Source organism: Thermobia domestica, chromosome 18 (genome assembly GCF_964235325.1).
Source record: "Thermobia domestica chromosome 18, izTheDome1.hap1.1, whole genome shotgun sequence".
NCBI lineage: Eukaryota > Metazoa > Arthropoda > Insecta > Zygentoma > Lepismatidae > Thermobia > Thermobia domestica.
Window position 1 is genome coordinate 82,653,933 of NC_137471.1, and position 25,387 is coordinate 82,679,319.

Consider the following 25,387-nt stretch of genomic DNA (forward strand, 5'->3'; position numbering starts at 1 on the left):
CATTCAGCTATTTGCGTACAGGGGAGTCATTTAGGAGAGCCAGAGAGGGGCATTTGCCCCCCCTGAGTGAGATTTATATAGATTTTATCAATAGAATAGTAGTAAGTCAGTGAAAAACGCGAAATTTTACATATATCAAGGGGTCTTGTCCCCCCAAGCCAAATCTGAAATGATGTTACTGTTTGCGTAGTCTAAAGACATATTTGAGGACGTCCATGACGCAGGAAAGATTGGCTCATCTGCTGTTGTTGTATATGTGTAGCGACCAGATTTAAACACCATTGCAAGAAAATTCATATCAAAGACAAGCAAAAGAAAATATACTATTGGTCAATTTTGTAAAGAAATAAATGTAGAATTACGTAAGTGAAAATATTATGCGTATTATAACCAATTATTTAAATTACAAAATAGCACTTAAAATTCAATATAAACTTGAATTATTTCTTATTAATTGTGTCGTACTTTATTAGTGTAAAGTGAAGTGAATATAATGAGATTAGGAAGAGAGGTGAATGTAATAACAAACTGGATATACTGAAGTAAGTGTAGTAAAAAATACAAATAGACTAACTCTGGATAATTAGTGTAATTGAATTTTCTATATAAATTTTATGTAGTTTTTAGTGAAAATTCCATTTTTTCATTTCTGGTACGAAGTCAAAAAGGTAGAAAAATATTTTTTCTTATTTTTTACTTAATTATGTAGCATGTTTTATAATGTACAAGTTGCTTTCTACTACAAGGTGCTACAAAGTTTGTAGTTCTAAATAGCAATTTCTAATACAGTGTACTGCAACACCAGAACTGGATTTTTAAAAATATAATTTTAATTTCCTCATTTCCAAGTGATTTAACTAGCTTTAAGATTTTTTACTAGTGTCCGTGTGACCATGTCCAATACAGTTAAAAATATGTACCAGTATACAAAATAGTAACATTTGTACTTACAGTCATTGTGAGCAGTACAAATTTTACAATTTTATATGTTTTTAATTTTTATTTCAGTGGTTGAAAATTTCTGCACCAGACAAAAATCCAGCACAAAACTGACACGGGATTAATTAATCTAAAGATGCCTCTAATAGATGGAAATTTCACTCTCACGAAACTGTTTACAGCTTCATTATATTATTATTATTATTATTATTATTATTATTATTATTATTATTATTATTATTATTATTATTATTATTATTATTATTATTATTATTATTAATATTATTATTATTAACCAATCAAATCAAATTATTGTTACATTACAAACATATATTCGTATTATCTTACCTATGTTACATTCCCGTGTCTATTTTCTAGACAGCAGTTTGCCCCCCCAGCTGAAAAATACTTCCGACGCCACTGTACCAGGATACGAACCAGAACACTAGGTAACCTTTTTACACATAGCATGCAACTATTATAATTAAGTTATTTTCTTTTAATTTTGTGTATGTGGTTTTTTTCAAGAACCATCACTACATTGATCATTTCTCCAATTATGATTGCTGAGAGAGAGATTTTCATTCTAATAAAATAAAAATCGACGGAAAGAGAGCTTCTATTCACTTACACCGCACAATAGTACTGCTTCTGGTACTTACCAATCGGTCACTAGATGGTAGCAGCATGAATTGTAATAAAAATGAAGCCATTCTCGTTAATAACACATACTATCACTAGCTTCTGAAAGAAGAAATTAAAGAAAATATACTTTTAATCGTAGGGAATAATGAACTTTAAGATAGCATGAATTAAATATTTAAAAAATGTCACTTACATCAAAGAAATGCCAGTAAAACATCTTTAAAATATGGTATAAAAAGGAGTAGAAAACATACGTATTTTGAACTGGCCACCTGGAATCTCTAACCAGGTAAAAAAATAGGGTATTCGTAGCTGGCGAAGAAAAATAACCAAGTCACTTAGTGTGTCCATCCCCAATTGTTATTTTATTCGCGATCTTCGTACATACGGTTGGAATACTTGCCTCTTTGGGGTTTAGGAAACAACCGTCGAATTGTATTTTCATACCTCCACGGAGGTTGACACTTTGATTTGGTCTTAACTGTTGACAACCTTGCTATTCTCTAGGCTTACGATTTATTTTGATACTCCTCTCTTCGGAGGTAGAGGTACCTGAAGAAAAAAAAAAAAAAAAAAAGTAGTTGACGACTTTGGCACTTATACCGGTGAACGATTACTTTCGTGCTCCCTCTCTGGAGGAAAGAGCACCTTAATAAATTCTAAACTTAGAGCTTTGCTCTAACACCAGAATATACACAGGGGCCGTCACTACCCCTTTTGTGGTAAGCTGGCGCCATCTCCCACCTTAGTAATAAAGATGGCTTCTCAGAAGCCAGCAGCAAAATCAGATAAAAAAGTACAATCACCCCGGATTCCAGGTCTCAGGGGCAAAATAACAAAACCAACGTACAAACCGGAAGATTTTCTAGTGCCTTTAGGCAAAAAGAAACAAGCAGCCGCCCCAGCGAAATTAAAATCCACTGCACTTAAGCAGTCCAGCGCTTCACAACCATCCGCTTCGAGTAAGCCTGAAGACATGGACTTCACGGTAGTAGGAACGCTGAAGCGACGAAGGTCGTCTTTAGCAAACACCAAGACAGAACACCTCCCTAATAGTGTCTCCGAATATCCACCTCTTCCACTCAGTAATAAGTTCGAGGTTTTGGCCCCAGCACAATCAGATAATGCTAGTACTAGCACTAGCACTAAAACTGCCACAACAAGTCAGCCACACAGTTTCAAGCCTCCTCCGATTTTCATCTACGGAATTAACAACACCTATACATTTATTAAGACCTTGTCCCGAGCATTGAAGGAGCCCCCTCTAGCTCAGCCAACTAAGGAGCGCATTCGGATTCAAGCGGCAAACAAAGATGACTACAATTCTATCAAGGCTTACTGCGATCAAACGAAAACTGAGTATGCCACAGGGGTAGCAAAAAACGAAAGGCCTATTAAGGTGGTTGTGCGAAAGCTGCCTATTGACACTGACTTAGACGATCTGAAGGATGAATTTATCCGACTGGGCTACAAACCAACAAGCGTTCATCAAATGTCTCGCAAAAGCAAGACAGATAACAAGAAAATACTAATGCCACTGTTTTTGATTGCTCTGGAACGAAGTGCAGCTATTAAAGAGATCTATGCTATCAACAACCTACTTCATTACAAGGTCCAAATCGAACCATATAAGCCTCCCTCGGTGCTACAGTGTTACAGATGCCAACGCTTGGGGCATTCACAGGACACCTGCCAAGCGCATCCGCGCTGTCTCAAATGTGGGCAATTTCATTTTACCCAGTCCTGCAGTAAATCCGACTCCTCCACACCCGCCACTTGCGCAAATTGTAAGGGAGATCACCCGGCAAATTACCGTGGATGTCCCGTATTCAAATCCTATTCTGAGGCTCTTAAATTGCCGGCACAGCAACCAAGAAAACTTCAAGATAAAGCGGAGAAAACGGTCAACAAACCAGCAGCAGCGACAATTCCCGATCCCACTATTATTAATGTCCAACCTATGGCTACGGACAATGAAGACGCTGCAGCCCCTCCTGCTTCCCACATCCAACCAGCATCTGCCGAAAAACAGGAGAGCCCCAAAGAAGACCTGGACCTAAAGTCTATTCTTTCATTCCTCAAGGGGTTACATTTCCACAAAATCATAACGCATATTAAACGTGGTATTACCCGTTTCCGTCAAGCAGCAGATTCAGCTTCCAAGGCTGCAGCAGTAATAGAAACAATAGCAGAAATGGTTGACGATGGCTGTTTCTAACTCCAGCGTCCTACATCATACACTTATCCTTGCTACATGGAATGCAGATGGTCTCGAGGGGCAGAAACAAATGCTAATTAGATTTCTTACACACCATAGAGTTGATGTCATGTTTGTACAAGAAACACACTTTACAGCTCGGATCACTACTTGGCGACTACCCAATTATATTGTATATCGACAGGATAGAGTCGGCAGACAGAAAGGAGGATTACTACTTATAATCAAAAAGGCTTTCCCAGTCAGGTTGGTTACAATACCACCCCTACTTACTTTGGAGGCACTTGCTGTTGAGCTAATAACTCCAGGCGTTCCCTTAATATTGGTTACCGGGTACAGGTCCCCGGCCACACAACTAGAGCCCACAGACTTCGATGTCATCGCAAACTTAGGGCCAAAGGTCATTTTAGCTGGAGATCTTAATGCTAAACATGGAGAATGGAACTCAATTAAACCTAACGACGCTGGAGACGATTTACACCAATACCTCCTCACGTCCAACTTCAACATCAGTGCTCCGCCAGACCCAACTCATTATCCAAAGTTCGGCGGACAACCCGATGTGCTTGACGTCGCTCTTTGTAAAGACGTATCCTTTACTGTCCATCCTTATGTCATCTCAGATTTAGACTCTGACCATGATCCAATCATTTTTCACGTATCACACCGCAGCATTGCCCATTCTGCCCCTATTTTTAAGCAAATAGAAACCGATTGGGATATCTTTAAACAAAAACTAAACACTATGATAGATCTCCGAGATCGGCCAGCTACTATTGAGGACATCGACCAAGCGGTTTCTCACATCACATTAGCACTTCGAACAGCAGAGGCAGCGAGCTCCACTACCAAAATCTCTCCAACACACACGGGACAATGTGACAGTCTACATCTGCAGATCTATCTCCATTTAAAACGTTGGGCTAGACGCCGATGGCAGCATACACTACATCCAGCATACAAAACATTATGGAATAAACTGCGTGCGAAACTCAAGATGCTCACACAGCGACAAAATCAACAGTACTGGGAAGATACCTTTCGAAATATCACACCAAATGATAGAAAAATATGGACATTCTCTAAATCCTTTCAGCGTGCTACAAATGCTTCCAGAGCTAGAGTTATTCAAGGCCAACAAGGACTGACTCAAGACCCACAGTCACAAGCGGATATTTTCGCTGACTCCCTGGAAGAACAGTTCCAGCCTAACAGATCACGTCTTGATCCCTATCTCAAACAGCACATCCGAACCACACTACATAGCCTAACTACACAAAACCCTATACATGACATCATCTTAGTTACACCTCGAGAAATAGAAAGACATATCAAATGTCTGCCGGCGAAGACAGCATCCGGACCCGACAGAATACGATCTGATATCCTAAAACATCCAACCAGAAAACTACTGGTCTTCCTAACCTATTTATTTAATGCCATCTTTCACTTATGCTATTTCCCGAAGACCTGGAAGGAAGCTCGTATTATCACCATCCCCAAGCCCGGGAAGAATCCACTTCTCCCGGAAAACTATAGGCCAATAAGTCTTCTGTCACACCTAAGTAAACTCTTTGAACGTGTGTTTCTCTGGAGGCTGAAACAGCATGTAGCTACTAGAGACCTTCTACCATTTCATCAGTTCGGGTTTCGTGCACAACATAGCACTACTACACAACTCGTGCGAGTAGTGGATCATTTAACAGTGGCTTTCAACAGAAAACAACACACCCTTGGGGTCTATCTGGATGTCTCAAAAGCCTTTGATAAAGTATGGTTAACTGGACTTTTATATAAACTATACACGCAAGGTTTTTCAGATCGTCTTCTGCATTTACTGCGTTCCTACCTCATTGGCAGAAAATTCCATGTGTCTGTTGACGGAGTTAAATCCACGTCTAGACCTATTAAAGCAGGTGTCCCACAAGGCGCTGTACTTTCACCGCTTTTATATAATCTGTACACAGCAGATATCCCGACCTTACCCCATTGCTTTGTTGCAACATACGCCGACGATACTGCCTTTTTCACGACCAGTAGCTCACTTGCACAGTGTTACATATACATGCAACGCCAACTCATAGGTTTTCAAGAATGGGCAAGACGTTGGAGAATCAAAATAAATGCAGACAAAAGCTGTGCTGTCATCCATAGTCGGAGACGCATCCGCGTCCATCGAAATCTAACCTATGAGAACACACGCATTCCTCATGCTACGCACGCAAAATATTTGGGTGTAACTTTAGATCGTGGTCTAACGTTTGCCGCACACATCAGAGACATAAAACAGAGAGCATTACGAAAAATCTCAGCGTTGTACCCCATCTTGCGCTGTAGCTCCCTTTCTCATGAGGTCCGAGCTCACATCTTCAAAATGATAATCCTGTCTACCATCTCTTATGCATGCCCTGCCTGGCAACATGCTTCACATAGTCACGTACAAACTCTCGAAAGTGTGCAAACTCGAGCTGGTCGTATAATCACTGGTCACGACAAATATACACGAAACAGCCAGATCCTGGAAGACTTAGAGCTACCCACTGTCAGAGACGTACTACGGCATCTCCACAATAAGTTCTGGCGTACTTTACCCAGACATATAAATCCAGCTATAGCTAATATCGGCACCGAATGCGCACTGCGGAACGTCCATCGAACACCACGCATTTAAAATCTCTCCAGGACTGGTAAAGAATTCATAATCAGCTACTCTGCGACAGTTGCAGATGTAGTCTCCCATACATACCAAAGCAATAGTAACATCCAACAAACCACCAGCACATCTTGATATATTCTTTCTAACATATTACTCATGGAGTCAGGGGCTCTGGCCCGATACTCTATACATAACCACAAAATTACCGTGACCGTGACCGTGACCGTGACGTATTTTGAACTGGCCACCTGGAATCTCTAACCAGGTAAAAAAAATAGGGTATTCGTAGCTGGCGAAGAAAAATAACCAAGTCACTTAGGTATTCCATCCCTACTGGTTTATTTTAGTCGCGATCTTCTCACATACGGTTGGATTACTTGCCTCTTTGAGGTTGAGAAAACAACCGTCGAATTGAGTATAATCCTCCACGGAGGTAAACAGACGAAATTGATTCTAAGTTGACGACCTTGGCTATTTCTTTTGGCTTTTCGATTTATTCTCTCCTCTTCGGAGGCGTTGTGTACTGTTTATCGCTTTATCTTCAACTTTTGACAAGACAGTACTTAAGTAGTTTCACTCATGCCGGGTTCTGATCCGCCGGACCGTCGAGTTGAAAGGCATAAACTACCGCCAACTGTTATGGGTCCACCAATAGACCGCCCACGGGCGCGTGCACGTTCAGCATCTCACTCTTCTACCTCTAGCCTCTCACCAACTCGCGAACCAAACAGAGACCGTTCACGCTCACCTAAAAAGCTTAGATACACTGATGCTTTGCGCAGTCCTCCTAGAACCAGTACAGCCAGCATCCAACTTGAATCTACGCCATCTACTTCCGAAGCTACTATGGACATTGTTCCTACTCTCATTTTTACAATTCTATTTACTAATCTTCCTGCTGAGCTCATGGACATCAAAAAATTTTACCAAAAACTAATACGATACTGTTCTAGACTGGACCTCCATCAATTAAACAAGACCTCTAACGGAATTATCCTAAAAACAAAAAACCCCGATCTCTATAAGCATCTAATCTATAAAGTGGGACCAGCAATGTTTGGCGTTAACACGAAAATTCAACTCCTTAAAACTCCTCATATCAAAACACCACCTCCGCCTCGGCGTACTCCATTACTCTCTGTAGTTATCCGTGGAGTTGATCCTACTTATACCGAACAAGACATACTAGAGGAACTAAAGCAAGATGGGATTCAACCTACTAGAGCTCTCCGTATTAAAAATGCTAATGGCCCTACATATATGGTCAGACTACTAACAGATGATCCAGCACTGGTAGACGATCTTCTAAATAACGGTGTCTACATCTACCGTTGCCACCATCGGGTCGAGCCTTCACGCACACCCCCGCCTCTCTCACTACGGTGTGAAAATTGCCTAACTTATAATGCGCATCCAACGAACAAGTGCACAAATCCTTCCGTCTGCTCCCACTGCAAAGGAGATCATAAAATAAAGGAGTGTCCTAAGCTCAACGAACCCTCCAGATGCAACACTTGTGACGGGGAACATCCAACTTACTCCTACAAGTGTAAGGGCAAACCTAAACCACTTCCAGATAAGCCCGAGACTGTTGTACCTTTACGCGTTCATGTCTCATCACGTCCGACTAGTACCACAGCGACCACACAAACATCTTACTTACCACCACCTACTGTGGAAAGTATTTTGAAGTTCATCACTATCGTTCTTCAAAATGCCTTTCCCTTCCAGCGTGAGGCTATACTAAATCATGCAACTAAAGCCGCCTTCGATATATTCCAGCTCCACATGGCAGCTACATATTCCGGACTCTCAACCTACTTCCATTTTCATACAGACACCCATCATGAATAGTACAGGTCAGAGAAGGACGACTATTACATTGCTATTCTGCAATATTCGTTCGCTACCTACCAACCGAGTTCTCCTAGAAACTTTAGCAACTCAACACAATGCAGATAGCATCCTTCTTAATGAAACCTTTCTAAAACGATCTGACCGCTTCTATCTTCCACGTTATCATCTCATACGCTCTGATCTGCCACAAAACATCGCACGTGGTGGTGCAGCAATAGCCGTTAAGCATTCTATTCCACGGCGCCATATCATACCACCTTCTCCCGGGCAATATCCCGAACACGTCATACAGACGCTCTATTTTCCAGCTACTACTGTTACCATCGCTACCACCTATGTTCGATCTACACAGCCACTTCCGTATCGTTTTCTGACATACTTAGATCTCAACTTTAAAACATACATCTTCTTAGCAGACATCAACTACCATTCTCGTACAGCAGCTCAGAAACAACGCTTTCATGATTTCCTCCAAACTACCCATAGTTCTTTACTGCAGCTGCCGCATCCTACTCGTCCGGAAAGCGACACTAGTCCCGACGTGGCAATCATTTCCAATAATCTGTTACCACTTACTACTATAGATGTCCTTGGTTCCATAGGTAGTGATCATCTCCCAATACTTCTCTCTATAACTCCACGTCTGACATCCACTGCATCTGCATCACCACGCACACCCAGATATAACTTTAGCAAAGCTCGGTGGGATCAGTACAGCACTTATATTACCGAAAATCTGCCGGCTACTGCACCTACTCTCACAACAGTTGCATCTATTGAAACACTCTCACATACTCTGACTGACATAGTCTCTCACGCTACGGATTACGCAGTTCCTAAATGTACCACCAAATCATCTCGACCTCGTTTACCAGCACGCGCCCTCGATCTGCTCCGGCGCTCACACGAGTATTTAACAGAGTTTCGTCGCACACATGACCGCCGATTTCTTCTTCTCCATCGTCAATTCCAACGAACGGTACAGAGCTACATAGTAGCCCGCAAACGACTAGACTGGCGTGCCTCCTGTAATGCTTTGCGCCAAGAAACAAATCCTACTAAATTCTGGAATACCTTTAAACGTCTCACATTCCAGAAACAGGGCCCACAATACCCCATCATATGTGCTGACCAAGTACCAACGACGGATGAAGAAAAGGCAACTGCTTTCGCTACATATCTTGAGGGAGTCTTCACTCCACACACTACACCGTTGTTCACTTGTCCTACAGATACCCATATCTCACACGCTGGTTCTCTAGTGCAGCCATCATTTCAACCTGATTTCAACTACCACCTTGATCCCACAAATCAGCTCACTGCTCCAATAACATCAGATGATATTACTGCTGTTCTTAAATGCCGTCGCAACACAGCTCCGGGGGCAGACTCAATTACGTATCGTCAACTGCTTAAGGCACCTGTGGCGTTTCTAGTCTTACTTGCTTCTTTGTATACAACTATTTTATCTACAGGCTATTTTCCAACTACATGGAAACTTGCTAAAATTGTGGTCTTTCTAAAACCTCGCAAAGATCCAACTGCTGTGTCATCTTACAGACCCATTAGCCTTACTAACGTGTTTAGCAAGACCCTAGAACGTCTTCTGGTAAAACGGCTACATCACTATCTACAAATCACGAACAAACTACCAACTATTCAAGCTGGTTTCCGTCCACTCTATAGCACTGCTGATCAATTACTCAAACTTTCTACACTACTTGTCAACCATTTTAATAAGCGTTTACCATCTGTTTTGATCTCCTTTGATATTGAAAGAGCGTTTGATACTGTTTGGCATGAGGGGTTAATTTACAAACTCAAACGTCTGCTTCCTCACAGCTATGTCCGATTAATAGCAAATTTTCTACATCAGCGCCAGGCTTTCGTTCAGATCAACAGTGCAAAGTCACGCATCTTTCAACTCCGCGCCGGTGTGCCCCAAGGATCTGTTTTATCTCCTCTATTATATATTCTTTATGTAGCCGACATGCCTCAACCTCAGCCCCCACTATATGCCTTACAATTTGCTGATGATACCGCTTATGTCGCATTGGGATCTTCAGTGGATCGCATTAATCAACTCCTACAACCAGCTTTGGACAAACTAGTTACATGGTGCCTGAAATGGAAGCTAAAGCTGAATTCCACTAAGACTCAAATGACTCTCTTTGGGCTCAAACGCAATAAATACTGCAACAGTCGCAATCCGGAACGTCTACATTTAACCCTTTTTGACTCTCCAATCCCAATTCAAAACAGTCTCAAATATCTGGGAGTAATATTTGATAAACATCTTACTTGGAAGCCTCATCTAAAACAATTGGAAGCTAATATCCGGCGCCGTTTGAACCTCTTACGAAACCTTAAAGGCACCACGTGGGGTCTTAATACACAACTTCTACTGCTAACATATAAAGTCTTCGTACGCCCAGCTCTCACGTATGGACATCTTGCCTGGTTATCAGCAGCACCAACTTACTATGAACGTCTGAAAGTTCTCGAAAGACATGCCTTACGTCTGGCCTACTCTCTCGCTTTCGATACTCCCACTGCTGAAATATATCGTCGTGCGCAATTTCCAACTATTTTGCCACACCTCTACCATCTACGCCAACGCTACATAGCGACACGAATACAATTGGCACATCCCATTGTCCATGAGCTGTTAGACCAAGTTCCTGCTGTACCGCGCTATGCCTACCCACCACTGGATCATCTGTTAGCAATATACGAATGCACCGAAGCCATAGATCAGTATAATCCTGACCGCCGTATCTACCAACGAAATCCACATATATATTGCTCATAACCTCTGCACATGTACCCAAGAAACATTTTAACACAATAGCCACCTCTTACAGATCCTCGTCAACTTGATTTGCTATTAGTTCCTTACTTCAATCCACATTATTCTATAGCCTGAAATCATTCTCCATGTCATCTACTTCCAAAAGTTGAAAATATCTCTGGCCACAGAGAAGGTGTTGCCTTCTACGGCCCGCCCATCCATTGGATGGGAATGAAACTCTTGTTAAAAAAAAAAAATACGTATTTTAAGAGCAAAATATGTATTTTACTTTTTTGTCAATTTTTTTGAGGGGCCATTAATGGGCAATTTAAGTCCTTGGCTCTAATTTTCCTGAAGTGAAAGATTGGGTTACTTTTTTGGATGTTGTAAGATAACGAACGATATTGTGTGATCATAATGTTGATTAGTGATGAGTAGAGACCGGATGTTTAGGCATTAAAAACCTAGAAAATAGGCACTTAAAATTTAAAAAATAGGCACTAAAGTGTAACTCGAAATAACGAAAATAAATACTCAATACAATTAAAAAAATAAATTCAAGTCATAGATATTGTTCAAAGAATATAGAAACATACCTGTTTGCTAATATTTTTAATGTGTATATAAAAACGAAGGTTGACATGTATTCCATGTGTATTTTGTAAATACATTCTGTACAGGGCTTTATCACTACATATAACAGTCCAAATTCTATACATTTTAATCAGTACAGACAGCAGTCCAAAGTTTTACAGCACTTTATTAGTACACATAGCAGTCCAAAGTTTTATTGGATCTTATTACTACAAACAGCACTTATTTCTCGAAGAGGCAGAATCCTTTCTTGAGATACTAAATTATATATTTTTACCAATAAAGCCTTATTTCGAAGAAAATGCATATAATAGGCAGCATTAGGCACTAAAGCAATTATTTAGGCAGGAAGGGGCCAAATAGGCAAAATAGGCAAAATAAAATTGGCTTAAATTGAAACAATAACAACCTATAAAAACTTTAAAACGTTATTTTTGACCATATCTTTAATATGAAAGAATAGGCATTTTGCCTAACATCCGGTCTCTAGTGATGAGCAATTTCCTTCCATTCACCTAAAAGATTAGTTAAAAAAAAAACGAATCTTTTCGATGATTTCATTCCTGATCGGCTTCTGTAGTTTGCTTCCTTCTTTCACCCATCTCAGTCTCATTCTCATTGCAATTTCATTCCGCGTATCGGTTTGTCTCGGAAATAGTCGTGCTTCCTCGGACAGTTCAACCATAAAAACACACACATATAGTTTTCTATGATTTTTGAATGTTTTTGTGCGTGTGTGAGAGAGACAGAAAGAGAGGTTTATATTTCTCGTCTGCAAACCCCTAACATAGCCCCTACCCTTAATCTATCTTAATCTTCGCTTCGCGCGAAACTGAGAAAGGATGAGAAACCAATATGTTCTTGATGTTTGAGAGATGAGAAGGAGACAATCTCGGGCTGAGCGGGGGTCACGGTATACTCTACTTAAGTTTCACGTTCTTTCACTCGGAATGCACGCACAAAGTTCTATTTTGTCATTCACCATTTTCCACCATCTGGACGCCCTTCTGAGAATCGGTTCGCGTATCGCCTTCCACACAACCAATCTCGATCCAGCCAAACCAATCCAGTTCTTTTCTGAGGTCATTTTAGAAGAAAACTGCTGTGCTATTTTTCTTTCCGAATAAATACAGTGGGATAATAAAAGATGCAATTTAGCCCTGAACTTCTACTTAAAAAAAAAGAGAAGAAAGAAAAATCCACTTTTTCAGTTATCACAAAGTTTATTAGTTGCACACTTATAATGGTACAAATTTTGTCTTTATCAGGATTTTATTTATTTATTTATATTTACTTATTTATTACTAAATTACCAGATATAGACTCAGGTCATTTTCCACTGGAGCGATCAACAGGGATATCAACATTAAGATAGGAAGCAGAAAGAAGACGACCACAGCCTGTAGAGTAAGGTACCATCCCTGCATTTTCTTGGTGAAACAAAAAAACCCTGGAAAGTCTCAGTCAGGATAGCCGGCTTCCGGATTCGAAGCCAGGACCTCCTGATTACAAAGCAAGAACGCTAACTACTAGCCTAATTGGGAAACAGTATATTCACAACAATAGAAGAGAAGGTATACGTATTAGTTCTAGCTGATATTTGTTTCTTTCTTACCATAATAATTACGTCATACTGTAAATGCCGTAGGAGCGTCATTTCAGACTTAGCTTGAGGGGGCCAAGAGCACAACCGACATAAAACTTTCACTTTTTTTCTAGCATATTAGTAGACATTCGATGAAAGTATATGAATCCCTCAAACACTTGGGGAGGGGCAATTGCCCTCTCCTGCTCCACTTAAGTAACGCCTCTGAAATGCCGTCTCATATGATGGCTTAAATTTGTGAAGCAAGAGAAGATATGAAAGGAGGCAGCCAGAGCCAATATTTGGGGGACCATCTCGGTATTAACTTGGTGGGGTGAGGAAAATCCCAGCGACTTGTATCCAACTCACCCAACCATGGGTGTCGTTAACGAGGACGTCGGGGTGGTCACGTTCCCGCATTTATTTATTTTATTTTATTTTATTTTATTTTATTTTATTTATTTATTTTTATTTTTATTTTTTTTTTTTTTACAAATATACAGTATGTAAGGAAACTAAGACACAGCCTCTTTTCAATTTGACGCGTGCATTACACTAACACTGGATCACAATAAAGTGTGCATAGAATGGCTCTAAAATATCTTGGTGCGGGAAAGGAATAAGCAAATATGTGTTTTAGTGATTATATTTTTAAAACCCATCTGACATCCCGAGAATTAAGAAACTAACAATGCTTCTAACCCAACTTTGTACTGACTAAATATTCGCTCATATTCAGGGTTCGTATGGTTGTATTGAATCAATTTTTGGGAGTGTATTGACAACTAAGTCAATCTCAAATTGTAGACAATCTATTGAGTGTAAGTTGATCTCAAATTGGAATTTGCTTTGTGACTTTCATCCGAATGTAGAAAAGTTTTAAGAACAAGACATATTATTTAAGATCAGATCAGAACCATACCAGAGTTTGAGAGCGGAGCTGTAAATGCTACTCCCATTACGGTATATAACATTCATATATATATATATATATATATATATATATATATATATATATATATATATATATATTAGGAGAAGAATTAAACTTACTGTTTATTTTTATGTAAAAGTGTCAAGACAATACTGATCATTACAACCTATTATTTTACTCGTATCTTAGGTATTGTTTTATAAAATGTGAATGAAACAAAAGGTAGTAAAACAGAACAATATAGAATGTTTCACTCATCGGGAATGATGCCTCAGTGTAGTGATATTTCACGCCAACCGCCATCCCTGGAGCCTCGACCTCTCCATGAGCTGGAAAAATGTCCGGACAGAGTTTGCAAGAGGACACTGGACAAAGGAGGCACAGGAAGTGAGTACCATTTGCTATGCTTTCTGCTGGTTTATAAGCAGGCGCGAAAATTTCTGTTGCTCTCATTCCATTCTATTGCTTGTGAAAACTCGATCTTTTCATTCTTTATCTAACCCAACACTTTCAGGTCCGAATGATTCAGTCAAATTAATCAGTTCTTTTTTGACATTCATTCACTTCGTTTACCTAAAAGATTTGATCTTTTGGATCGAATCATTCACGAACGACTCATCTCTACTGTCCACGATCCTGAGACTTGCTCGTCAGATATTCTCTGCGCAACAGCTATCAGAATTATCTCAGCCAAGTGTAGCTTGTTGCGACACGTTTAGACTGGGGCATTTCCTCACCTAGACCACTATCTGAATGGGTAGTCTTCAACATACTACCTGATACCTGTATTTGTTGCATCATCTTTGTGTTAGGCTTTCACTGGCTATGTCTTCTACCGAACACACTACCACTGATTCCGGCTCTTTCGTTAAGCGGAAGAAACGCCTTGGAAAACCTCAACCTAATCCTGAACGCTCACGATCGCGTCATTCTAAGGAGGATCCTCATTCAAAATCACCATGAGCTAAACAACTTCATACTCTTAGTGAATCTTCATCATCATCAACTACTTCAGGTCATTTCGATATGGATGCAGACTTTCCACCTTTACCTCCTTCGCAGAATCCACCTATATTAAGCAATCTTCAGTCTCAAGTAGTTTTCTCGTTTTTACTTAACAATTACGACCTAAAATAAAAGGATCTCATGCAACTCTACCTTCGACTCACCAAGTATGTTCCTCGCTCAAACATCACTTAGATAGTCTCAACCCGTAAAGTCATCATCAAAAGTCCCGACTCCAATCTGGCAGCTTCACTGTTAAATACATACTCCTATGAAATCTTTGGCAAGAACGCACATCTTTCTAAACTACCTACGTTTCCTACCAAACAACCACCACAATCTGGTCCATCACCAGCACTCTCAGTTGTTATTCGAGGAGTACCACCTGATTACACCGATGAAGAGATTGCCGAGGAATTTAAACTTTATGGACACTCTATCCTTAAGAGCATCCGCATTAAAAACGCCACTGGAAACACCTACATTGTAAGTATGCTTGCCAATTCTTCATCAACAATCGACAATCCTCTTTCGCATGGCGCTTACATTTACCATAAAAAGCATAGAGTAAAACCCTCTAAATCTCTGAAGTACCCCTCCCCATCCGTTGTGAAACCTGTCAAGTATATAACTCTCATCATACATCACAATGCCCGAATACACCGAAGTGTGGTTTCTGCTCCGGACCTCACGCCACCAAATCATGAACAAATCTTCAACAACCTCCACCCTGCAGTACCTGTTTCTCTAATAATCAAACCTATAGCTATAAATGCAAAGCCCGACCAACCACCGAAACTTTTAAGGCGGAACTCGTTGTTCCTCTCCGTCCTGACAAAATTAAGATATCACTGTTCCTCCGCCATCATGCGTATATCAACCAATCACCATTAATAAATTCTTGTCTTTCGTCACTGTTACTCTTCAGAATATTCATCCTTTCCTTCGCTATCACATCTTACAACAGGTTCAACAAACAATCAAAGCATCCGTCACGTTTACCTTCAAGCCATATATTCTGATCCTACTGTTTATTTTTTACACCGATGTGCCCCAAACAGCAATGTGACTCTCTTTACTATGTCTCACATAAACTAACTTTCACTGTAGCTTTCATCATGGAACTAAACTTTCTGTTTTTGAACATTTTTTCTCTCTCACATCAACCTCTTTTTGAGCAACTGCTCCGAGAAGAACATGTTACTACGTTTCTTTTAAACGAAACTTATCTGACCCCGCGCCTCAATCCCCGTATCTCTGTTTATCAATTATTTCGCCATGATAATGCTCTTCCAGCACGTCGTGCTAGTGGTGGCGTCGCCATTGGGTATCCACCCAGTGTTCCTCACCGCCAGGATATATGCACTGTTCCTAATCTTCCTGAACATCTTATTCTTACGCTCTACTTTAAACCATCTGTCTGTCACTGTTGCTACTCTTTATGTTCGTCCCGGTCATCCCATTCTTCAAGACTTTTTTCACTACGTCTCTTCTAATTTCAGCTCTTTCCTTATTATGACCTATCTCAACTTTCATACCCGCTCAGCCCAACAGAAACTAGACTTTCAAACATATATTACTACTCCCTCTACTGGGTTCATTCATACTCTTCCCAAACCAATTCATTCCGAAAGTAACTCCACCCCGGACGTGGTAATAACATCCGCCAATCTCTCTCCACGCTGTGTTATCACAGTCTTGGACCCACTCGGGAGCGGCCATGTCCAGGTAAAACTTTCCATCCTTCTCCGACAATCACGTTGTAATGCCCAGTCTTTTCCAGTTCGTATCACTCCTCGTTTCGATAAAGCCGACTGGGTTCGTTTCCGTTCCCACATCTCTGAAAACCTCTCTGATGTCTCGCCTCCAACTACAGAAAAAGAACTCTACCCGACCTTTGACACTGTCACCAACACCATTCACTTAGCGTCGCAGAAACACATCCCACAATCTGTAATCAGACCACACCAACCACAACTCCCATCCCAATATCTCTTGCTCATCACCGGCTTTCGCCAACTATATCGAGATTTTACCCGTACAGGAAATCCAGAATCCCTTCGCCTCCACCGCCAGTGCCAACGTACAGTCCATAATTATCTCGTGGCTTACCAGCGCCGCAGCTGGATTAAAACGTGCAACACTCTTGCTGACACCTTTCATCCCATCAAATTCTTGAAACGTTTGCATGAACTCACCGGCTAAAGTACCCGTACCCGCTATCCATTTTTCGATGGCGATCATCCTCTTTCCGAAAATGTTACCAAAGCCAACCCCTTTCAAACCCATCTCCAAGGTTCTTCACCCCAACTGCGCCTGATCCGACTATTCGCCACATCCTACTGATCATATTAACATTTCCTCACCGAACTTACCGATGACGAGCTCCCTCCAAACAATCCACTCACTGTCCCCATCACTGTCAAGGAAATCTCTCAAACCGTCTCTCGAAAAAAGAACACTGCCCCCGGCATAGATAAAATCACATATCGTCATATCGTCATAACAATCCCCTATATCTCACATTAAATCCTTTCCGTTATTTTCACCTTCATCCTTCGCACTGGCTTCCATCCAATACCCTGGAAAACCTCCATCACATTAATATTTCTTAAACCCAACAAACCAGCACACCCTGTTTCCTCTTATCGCCCCATCCAACTCACAATAGTATTTAGCAAAATTCTCGAACGTATCCTTGTCACCCGTCTCCACACCCATCTCACTGCTTATAATTTACTGCCTCTCCATCAAGCTGGTTTCCGCTCTTTCTTTTGCATCTCAGATCAACTTCTTCGTCTCACTACTTTCATCACCAACCAGTTCAACAGTTCCAAACCATCATGTCTTCTCTTATTTGATCTTGAAAAAGCTTTCGACAAGGTATGGCATCTAGGCCTTCTCTATACACTCTTTCACTTCAATCTCCCCTATTGTTATTTTCGTCTGATATTTCACTTTTTATCTTGTCGCCTTAGCTACTTATACATTAATAATCATCTGTCTCATTGCATTTTCCTTGACTCAGTTGTTCGACAAGGCTCGCTTCTCTCAGCCCTTCACTATCTTCCTTATGTCGCAGATTTTCCTACTATACCCGCAAATGTCACCTGTTTTCAATATGCTGATGACACTAACTTTCTAGCTATAGGAAATACGATCTCTCGCCTTAATCTCTTACTCCTTTCGATTCCTTTCTTTCTTGGTCCCACACATGGCGATTCACAATCAATGCCACAAAAACCCAGGCGATCATCTTCTTACCACCTGGCCAACTTCCCGTGTCTATCGTAACCCCGACAACCTTCATCTTCACATTTCGCACACTCCTAATACCATCAGTAAAACAGTCACCTACTTAGGCGTTATTTTTTATCAACACCTGAAATGGACTACCTACCTCAAGTATATCTGTCAAATGGCCTATTCTCGTCTTAATAGACAGTCCTGTTGCAGCGAGTTGATGCTTCCCTCCACATTGTTTTATTTTGATTTTATATGGAAATAAAGAAATAAAAAACTGGTTTCTAACCATCCACCATTTACCTATCTCCGATCAGTTTTCCTTTCCTCCCTCATTCCTCAATAAAGGGTGTGACCCTTTGGGTGGGTGCTAGTCGTAAGCGGCTAGCAAAAAAAGGTGCTTAAATGTCTTTACGTCATTTGTTTTGCGAAATTTTTGCAGGGGCCATTAATGGGCAATTTAAGTCCTTGGCTCCAGTTTTCTAAAGTAATTGGTTTTTAAATTTTCTTGTTACTAAATTTTTAATCAGAGTGTTCGATTACTTTGTGGGACGAAGGTAAGATAACCATAGTGTATGATCATAATATTTACAGAACTTGTAGCGCCTGGAGCTTAATGGTATTTACCAGCTTACTCGTATAGCATATGCTGATGATTAAAGTCAGATAGGAGGTGACTGTATAAGGCCAATAGAAAGAAATATAGAGGTATTGTTGAATGCTTACAGGGAGATAAATTTAGAAGTAAATGCAGATAAAACTGATTGTAATGCAGTAATTTATGAATGCGTCATAACATCAAATAATACTTTCGACAAAGTGGATACATCCAAATATTGAAAGTCAATATTAAAAGATCAAAACATATCCAGGAAAAAATAAATAGATGTCGACTGAAAGCAGAAAATTCGTGTTGCTATTCAGTTGAAAAATCTTTAGCTATCGCGAATTCTGTCGAGGAATTTGAAGCTTATAATAAATGAAATGATAATCATGCCTGTTGTGCTCTATGGTTACGAAACATGGTCGCTTACTCTGAGGGAAGAACACAGGCTGACAGTATTTGCAAATAAAATTCTGAGACGAATATTCGGAAACAAGAGGAACGAGTATAGGGAGCAGCGTAAACTTCGTAATTTATACCGTTTACCAAACATTTTAGCGTCATCAATTGTGAGGTGATATAGCCAGAATGAAAGAAAGTAGGAATGCTTTTGGAATCGAAATTTCGAGTTCAGGAAAAAAATGTATATAGAATATTTACTAAAGGTATTTTATCCAAAGCAGAATTTCTTCGCAATTTGCATAGCTATGAAGTTTTTGCGTTCTAGAACTTTGAGTGTCGCCTGTATGGTGCCACGATTTTGATAATTTTTGGAATATCCGCAGTGAAGAAAAAGAAAATATTATTCTTAAATTACTGAAAACCATGTTCCCACCTGATGACTCATGGGAATTAACTACGGTCATTTGTCAATTTCCTAGTACAGCGTCATGCTTTTTGTGGACAGCGAATCACAAATGGACTCTCTGCGCCAAGCAGGCTTTGTGGCTTTAGTCCCCTTAGTGCTTCAGGTGGTGTCACGTTAGAAGGGCCGGTACAAAAAGGCGAGGACAGACAGGCCCGAGTCAAAATGGCACCTATCATAAGTGCCCCGCATCAAAAGGGCCCTGAGTTAGTAGGGCACCGTGTTAAAGAAATCTGAGATGTATAAAAATGCTCATTAGATGAAAATATTTTGTGGAGAGTATCTCTTTTATTTGTGTTGAAAAAGCATAAATGGGGGGAAAATAGGGTTAGTAAAACCTATTACGACAGACCAGTAGTATCAATACACGTGGACGGAGAGAAAGTAAAAGTTGCAAGTGAGTATTGATGCGAGAAATACATACATTGAATGGGAGGGCCGCGGTGGTTTAGTGTTAGAGCCACTTTCGGTGCATGGTTTCTTCATTCGATCCCACCTCGCGGCAAGTGAACTTTGTGGTGGGCAAACACCGTATACGTGGTTTTTCTCGAGGGTCTCCCGTTCCCTCACTTTCTTCATTCGATCGTTTCGTTCATTTCTCGTCATCATCGTCTCCTGTAACTTAGCCGGCACACGCAGAGAGAAATCCGCAACGCGGACAGTAAGTACATTGGCGAAATATACGTACAGCGTATATTTCTTACTTAATTCTGTATAAAACAGGATGGTACGTATAAACGGTCTCCCCAAATTTTCTCGTGTCCTCTTGTTTGGTGCTGCACCTACAGTACATTACGCAAATAAGAGTAACACTTTTGTAACAGACGGTGCACGTCTATTCCGTACGTACTGTACACATGAAAGAGCATTAGTCTATTGATATTTCGGTACGTATAAATGATTTTAAAAAAGTTAAACGGATAGCAGTTCATTTGAGAAAGAGATCTACACAGTGAATTTAATACGCAGATCTGTACAAAAGAAGAGGTTTTATGTAGAACTACCTATTTGATCATAGTATGCTATTTTGTACTGCACTGAATGTATGTTAAAGAATTATGCGTACTTCTCTTGAAACAGACGGTTTACTTCTATTTCATACGTACTATACGAATGATATACCTTTTAAATATTTATGTCTGTACGTATAGACGTTCAAAACCATCAAGCCGACATTCGTTAGTTCGAGAAGGGTATACGACGTTCACCGAGCATAGTCGAATGCAGCGGAAACATAAAGGATCATGGGAAATAGGCGCAGAAACGAAGATAAATGTGCTTTGTTTTGTTTGGTAATCACCGAGTAAACAATGGCAGACATTAAGTGATTCGGAGTTAGAAGAACTGCTATCTACTTTTTCAGGTACTGTATGTGGTATGTTTCATTTATATTACTATAATTGTATATTACAGTATCATAATTGGATAACCACTGTCCTGAAGTTTACTGGATCATAACTTGGGGGGTCCGCCACGAAGCAACCAGCAATTTTAGTTATTTTTTTAAAATTTTAATTTCTTCAAAATAAATGAAAGTAATCGAAAAGCAAATTGCAGTGCACTATATAATATTATTTTGTATGTGATGACCGTTGTCACGACTCACCTGTCTGCTTTCGCTTTGAATCTATTTATATATTTGTCATTTTTGGCGGGGTGTAAATAGCTACAAAACGATAGCAAGTAGATGAGTCGCGACAACGGTATCACATGCAAAATAATACTGTCTACGCACTGCGGTTTTGCATTTCGATTACTTTTATTTATTTTGAGGCAATTGCATAATCAAAATTTGGTTTTGGCTGGTAAGTGTATACCTATTTGTGAAAGTGTTATTTGTCATGTTTAATGTTGAAATGTCTACAGTGGCGGATCTAGGCCAGGGCCGGGGGGCTAAGCCATCAGTTTTTTTTCTATGAAAATAATTTAAGCCATTTATACATTTTTGAAAGTTTATATATACCTATCATAGTCTGTGTACAGGCTGCCACCCCAGTTTTTACCTTCTAGATCCGCCACTAAATGTCTATTAGGAACTCGTATTATATCGACATGGACTTCTAATTCGGTGCGCTCTCTCCTCTAAGTATTTCAAAGCGCATTCCTGGTATGTAGCTGTTAATATTAGATAGTCACCATCACCAGTTCTTACATTATATTAGCGGAATGAAGGGCGTAACATAATATTCATTTTTTGGAGCACATTATTTGAAGAAATTTATATAATATTTTCGTCAGAGGCTGGCAGTGGTTATTCTTTCATGAATAGGTATATTGCAATGTCTATGTTTTCTTGTATGTACAAGGGTGAATCAAAAAGTAAGATGAATTGTTGATTTACAGAAAAAGCGTACAGAGATACATCGATGAAGCTTTACTATGTTTGAAGTATGGTATCACACTATTATTCGAAGAAGGAACCGTAGTTGTCTAAACATTTATTCCAACGTGGCACTAAATCATCCATGCCCTGTTCAAAGAAATGTGGTTCCAGATTTCCTAACCAGGTACGTGTAGCCTGTTGTGCCTCTGTCAGTGTCTGGAAATGCTGCCCACGGAGATGTTGCTTCAGGGGGCCGAACAAATGGTAATGCGACGGGGCTAAATCAGGGCTATACGGAGGGTGATCGAGAATTTCCCACTTGAACCCGCGGAGGTGTGTACGGGTCCGTTCGGCTGTATATGGACGTGCGTTCTCATGCAGTAACAACACGCCCTCTGCCGTTTCTGCCGTATGGCTGCTTTCAGCCTCTCCAGGGTTTGGCAGTAGGTGTCTGCATTAATGGTCGTACCCTTTTCCAGAAATTCAACATGAATAACACCGAGACGGTCCCAAAAGACAGTAGCCATTGTTTTCTGGGCAGATGCTATTGTCTTGCATTTCTTGGCCTGTGGTGATGATGGATGTTTCCATGTCATGCTCTGACGTTTGGATTCAGGTGTTCATAGAGGTATCGGAGTTTCATCGCCCGTTATGATGCGATGAAGGAATGAATTTCCTTCGTCGGCATAACATGTGAGGTGGCTCAGGGAATTGCCCATTCGCTGGTTTTTGTGTTCTTTACTCAGAAGCTTGGGTACCCAGCGCGCACACACTTTTGTGAAGCCCAGTTGGTCATGGACGATACCGCTTACGGAACCATAAGAGATATTCAATTCATTGGCAATGTCCTCCAACCGCACTCTTCTCTCTTCACGAATCATGGCATCGACGACAGCCACATTCGTGTCGGTGATGGACGTTGATGGTCTGCCACTTCTGCCATCATCTGTGACAGTACTCCTACCACTTGCAAATGCGTTACACCACACGTACACTTGTTTCAGCGACATAACACTATCTCCGTAGACCTGCACCAATTTTCGATGAATATCACATGGTTTTGCTCCCTTGGCCCAGAAAAAACGAATGCACCGCGCACTTCCTCCTTGGTGTAGTGTTCCAGTCGTTGCGCCATCTTTGAGTTGCTCTCAGCACCATACGGGTGGACATAGAATGTTGTACAAGCCGTCACACTTCTATTAGCAGATTACCTGTAACATGGAAAAGAATTAATAAGCTACACACAATACTATGGGTTTGACAGGCAGGCAATTTCACCTTACTTTTTGATTTATCCTTATATATATATATGTATGTATGTGTGTGTGTGTATGTGTGTGTGTATGTGTGTTCTCAGATGCACAGCGAATTTGCACTATCTCATGTACCATATAAACATTTTATTTTCACCCTTGTGTGTCAATTACTGTGTCAATTGTAAACTTTCGCCATAGATTTGATTAGTAATATTAAGTTTTTTTCAGTGAACTTCGGGTGCTACACTTTTTATTATAATAGCAAAATTCCGCAATGCATTGTTTTTAACAATAGTTTGGTTGGAAAGAAGGATGTATTTACTTTTCTATTCACGTCCGTGAACTTGCCCCCCCACTTTGAACACTAACGATAAAATTAGTGTCAATCGTCAGTGCTTCTCAGTGCACCAACCCCGAACGTTAGTGCTTAATTTGTGTAGGAGCTACAAGTAAAAACCTTTGGGGGGGCCAAGTTCACGTTGCCCCCCCACTTCAAGCACTAACGAAATAACTAGTGTCATTCGTTAGTGCATCGTTAGTGCTTCAGTACTGTAGGCCCTAGAGCCAAAACAATGGTATACGCTGCCCCCCACTTCAAGCAATAAGGAAAGGAAAGTGCCATTCGTTAGTGCATCGTTAGTGCTTCTAGAAAATACGAAAAGTTTTGTTAGTGTTTCACTATTAGTGTAGATATAGCCAATTATAAGTCACGAAACTCCCATAAGAAATGCATGGGGAATTTCTCATTGCGTCAAATTACCTCCAAATTCAAAAGCACTATTGACTTCTTCTACTGCAATCGTTAGGACATCGTTAGTGCTTCTTACTGCGAAAACCGCTAACGTTAGTGCTTCATTAGTATAGGAGTTATAAACAAAAAACATTTGGGAGGGCCAAGTTCACGCTGCCCCCCCACTTCAAGCATTAACGATAAAATTTGTACCATTCGTTAGTGCATCATAGTGCTTCTATAAAACATTTATAGTTTCGTTAGTGTTTTAATATTAGTATGGTTATGGCTAATTACATGTCACGAAACTCCCATAAGAAATGCATGGGGAATTTTTCATTGTGTCGAATTACCGCCGCATACAAAAGTACTAATGATCTATTTTAGTGCAGCCCTTAGTGCATCGTTAGTGCTTCTTAGTGCACCAACCCTAATGTTGGTGCTTCATTAGTGTAGGAACTACAAGTGGAAAATCCTTTGGGCCTAGCGTGAACTTGGCCCCCTCACTTTGAGCACTAACGAAAAGATTAGTGCCATTCGTTAGTATATCGTTAGTGCTTCCAGAAAATACTAATAGTTTCGTTAGTGCTTCTCTATTAGTGTAGATATAGCCAATTGTAAGTCACGAAACTCCCATAAGAAATGCATGGGAATTCTTCATTGCGTTAAATTACCGCCAAATTCAAAAGCACTAATGACTTATTGTGGCGTAATCGTTAGTGCATCGTTAGTACTTCTTAGTGCACCAACCTGAACGTTAGTGCTTCATTAGTGTAGAAACTACAAGTGAAAAACCCTTTGGGCCTAGCGTGAACTTGGCCTCCTCGCTTTGAGTACTAACGAAAAGATTAGTGCCATTCGTTAGTATATCGTTAGTTCTTCCAGAAAATACTAATAGTTTCGTTAGTGCTTCATTCTTAGTGTAGATATAGCCAATTGTAAGTCACGAAACTACTATAAGAAGTGCATGGGGAATTATTCATTGCGTTAAATTACCGCCAAACTCAAAAGCAGTAATGATCTCTTTTAGTGCAATCCTTAGTGCATCGTTAGTGCTTCTTAGTGCACCAACCCTAACGTTAGTGCTTCATTAGTGTAGGAACTACAAGTGAAAAACCCTTTGGGCCTTGCGTGGATTTGGT

At 40.4% G+C, this 25,387-nt stretch overlaps 1 protein-coding gene across 1 annotated transcript; it reads right to left on the reverse strand.

The window, feature by feature from the left end:
• Positions 1-22,879: 22,879 nt before the first annotated feature.
• LOC145675142 (protein GVQW3-like) lies at positions 22,880-23,269 on the reverse strand. Its single transcript, XM_081745511.1, has one exon. It carries the CDS (start codon positions 23,267-23,269, stop codon positions 22,880-22,882), a length of 390 nt encoding a protein of 129 aa, XP_081601637.1.
• Between the last annotated feature and the right edge of the window lie 2,118 nt (positions 23,270-25,387).

Coding starts and splice junctions, on each gene's coding strand:
- LOC145675142 (XM_081745511.1), bottom strand. CDS start 23,269: ATGTCGCTGAAACAAGTGTACGTGTGGTGTAACGCATTTGCAAGTGGT.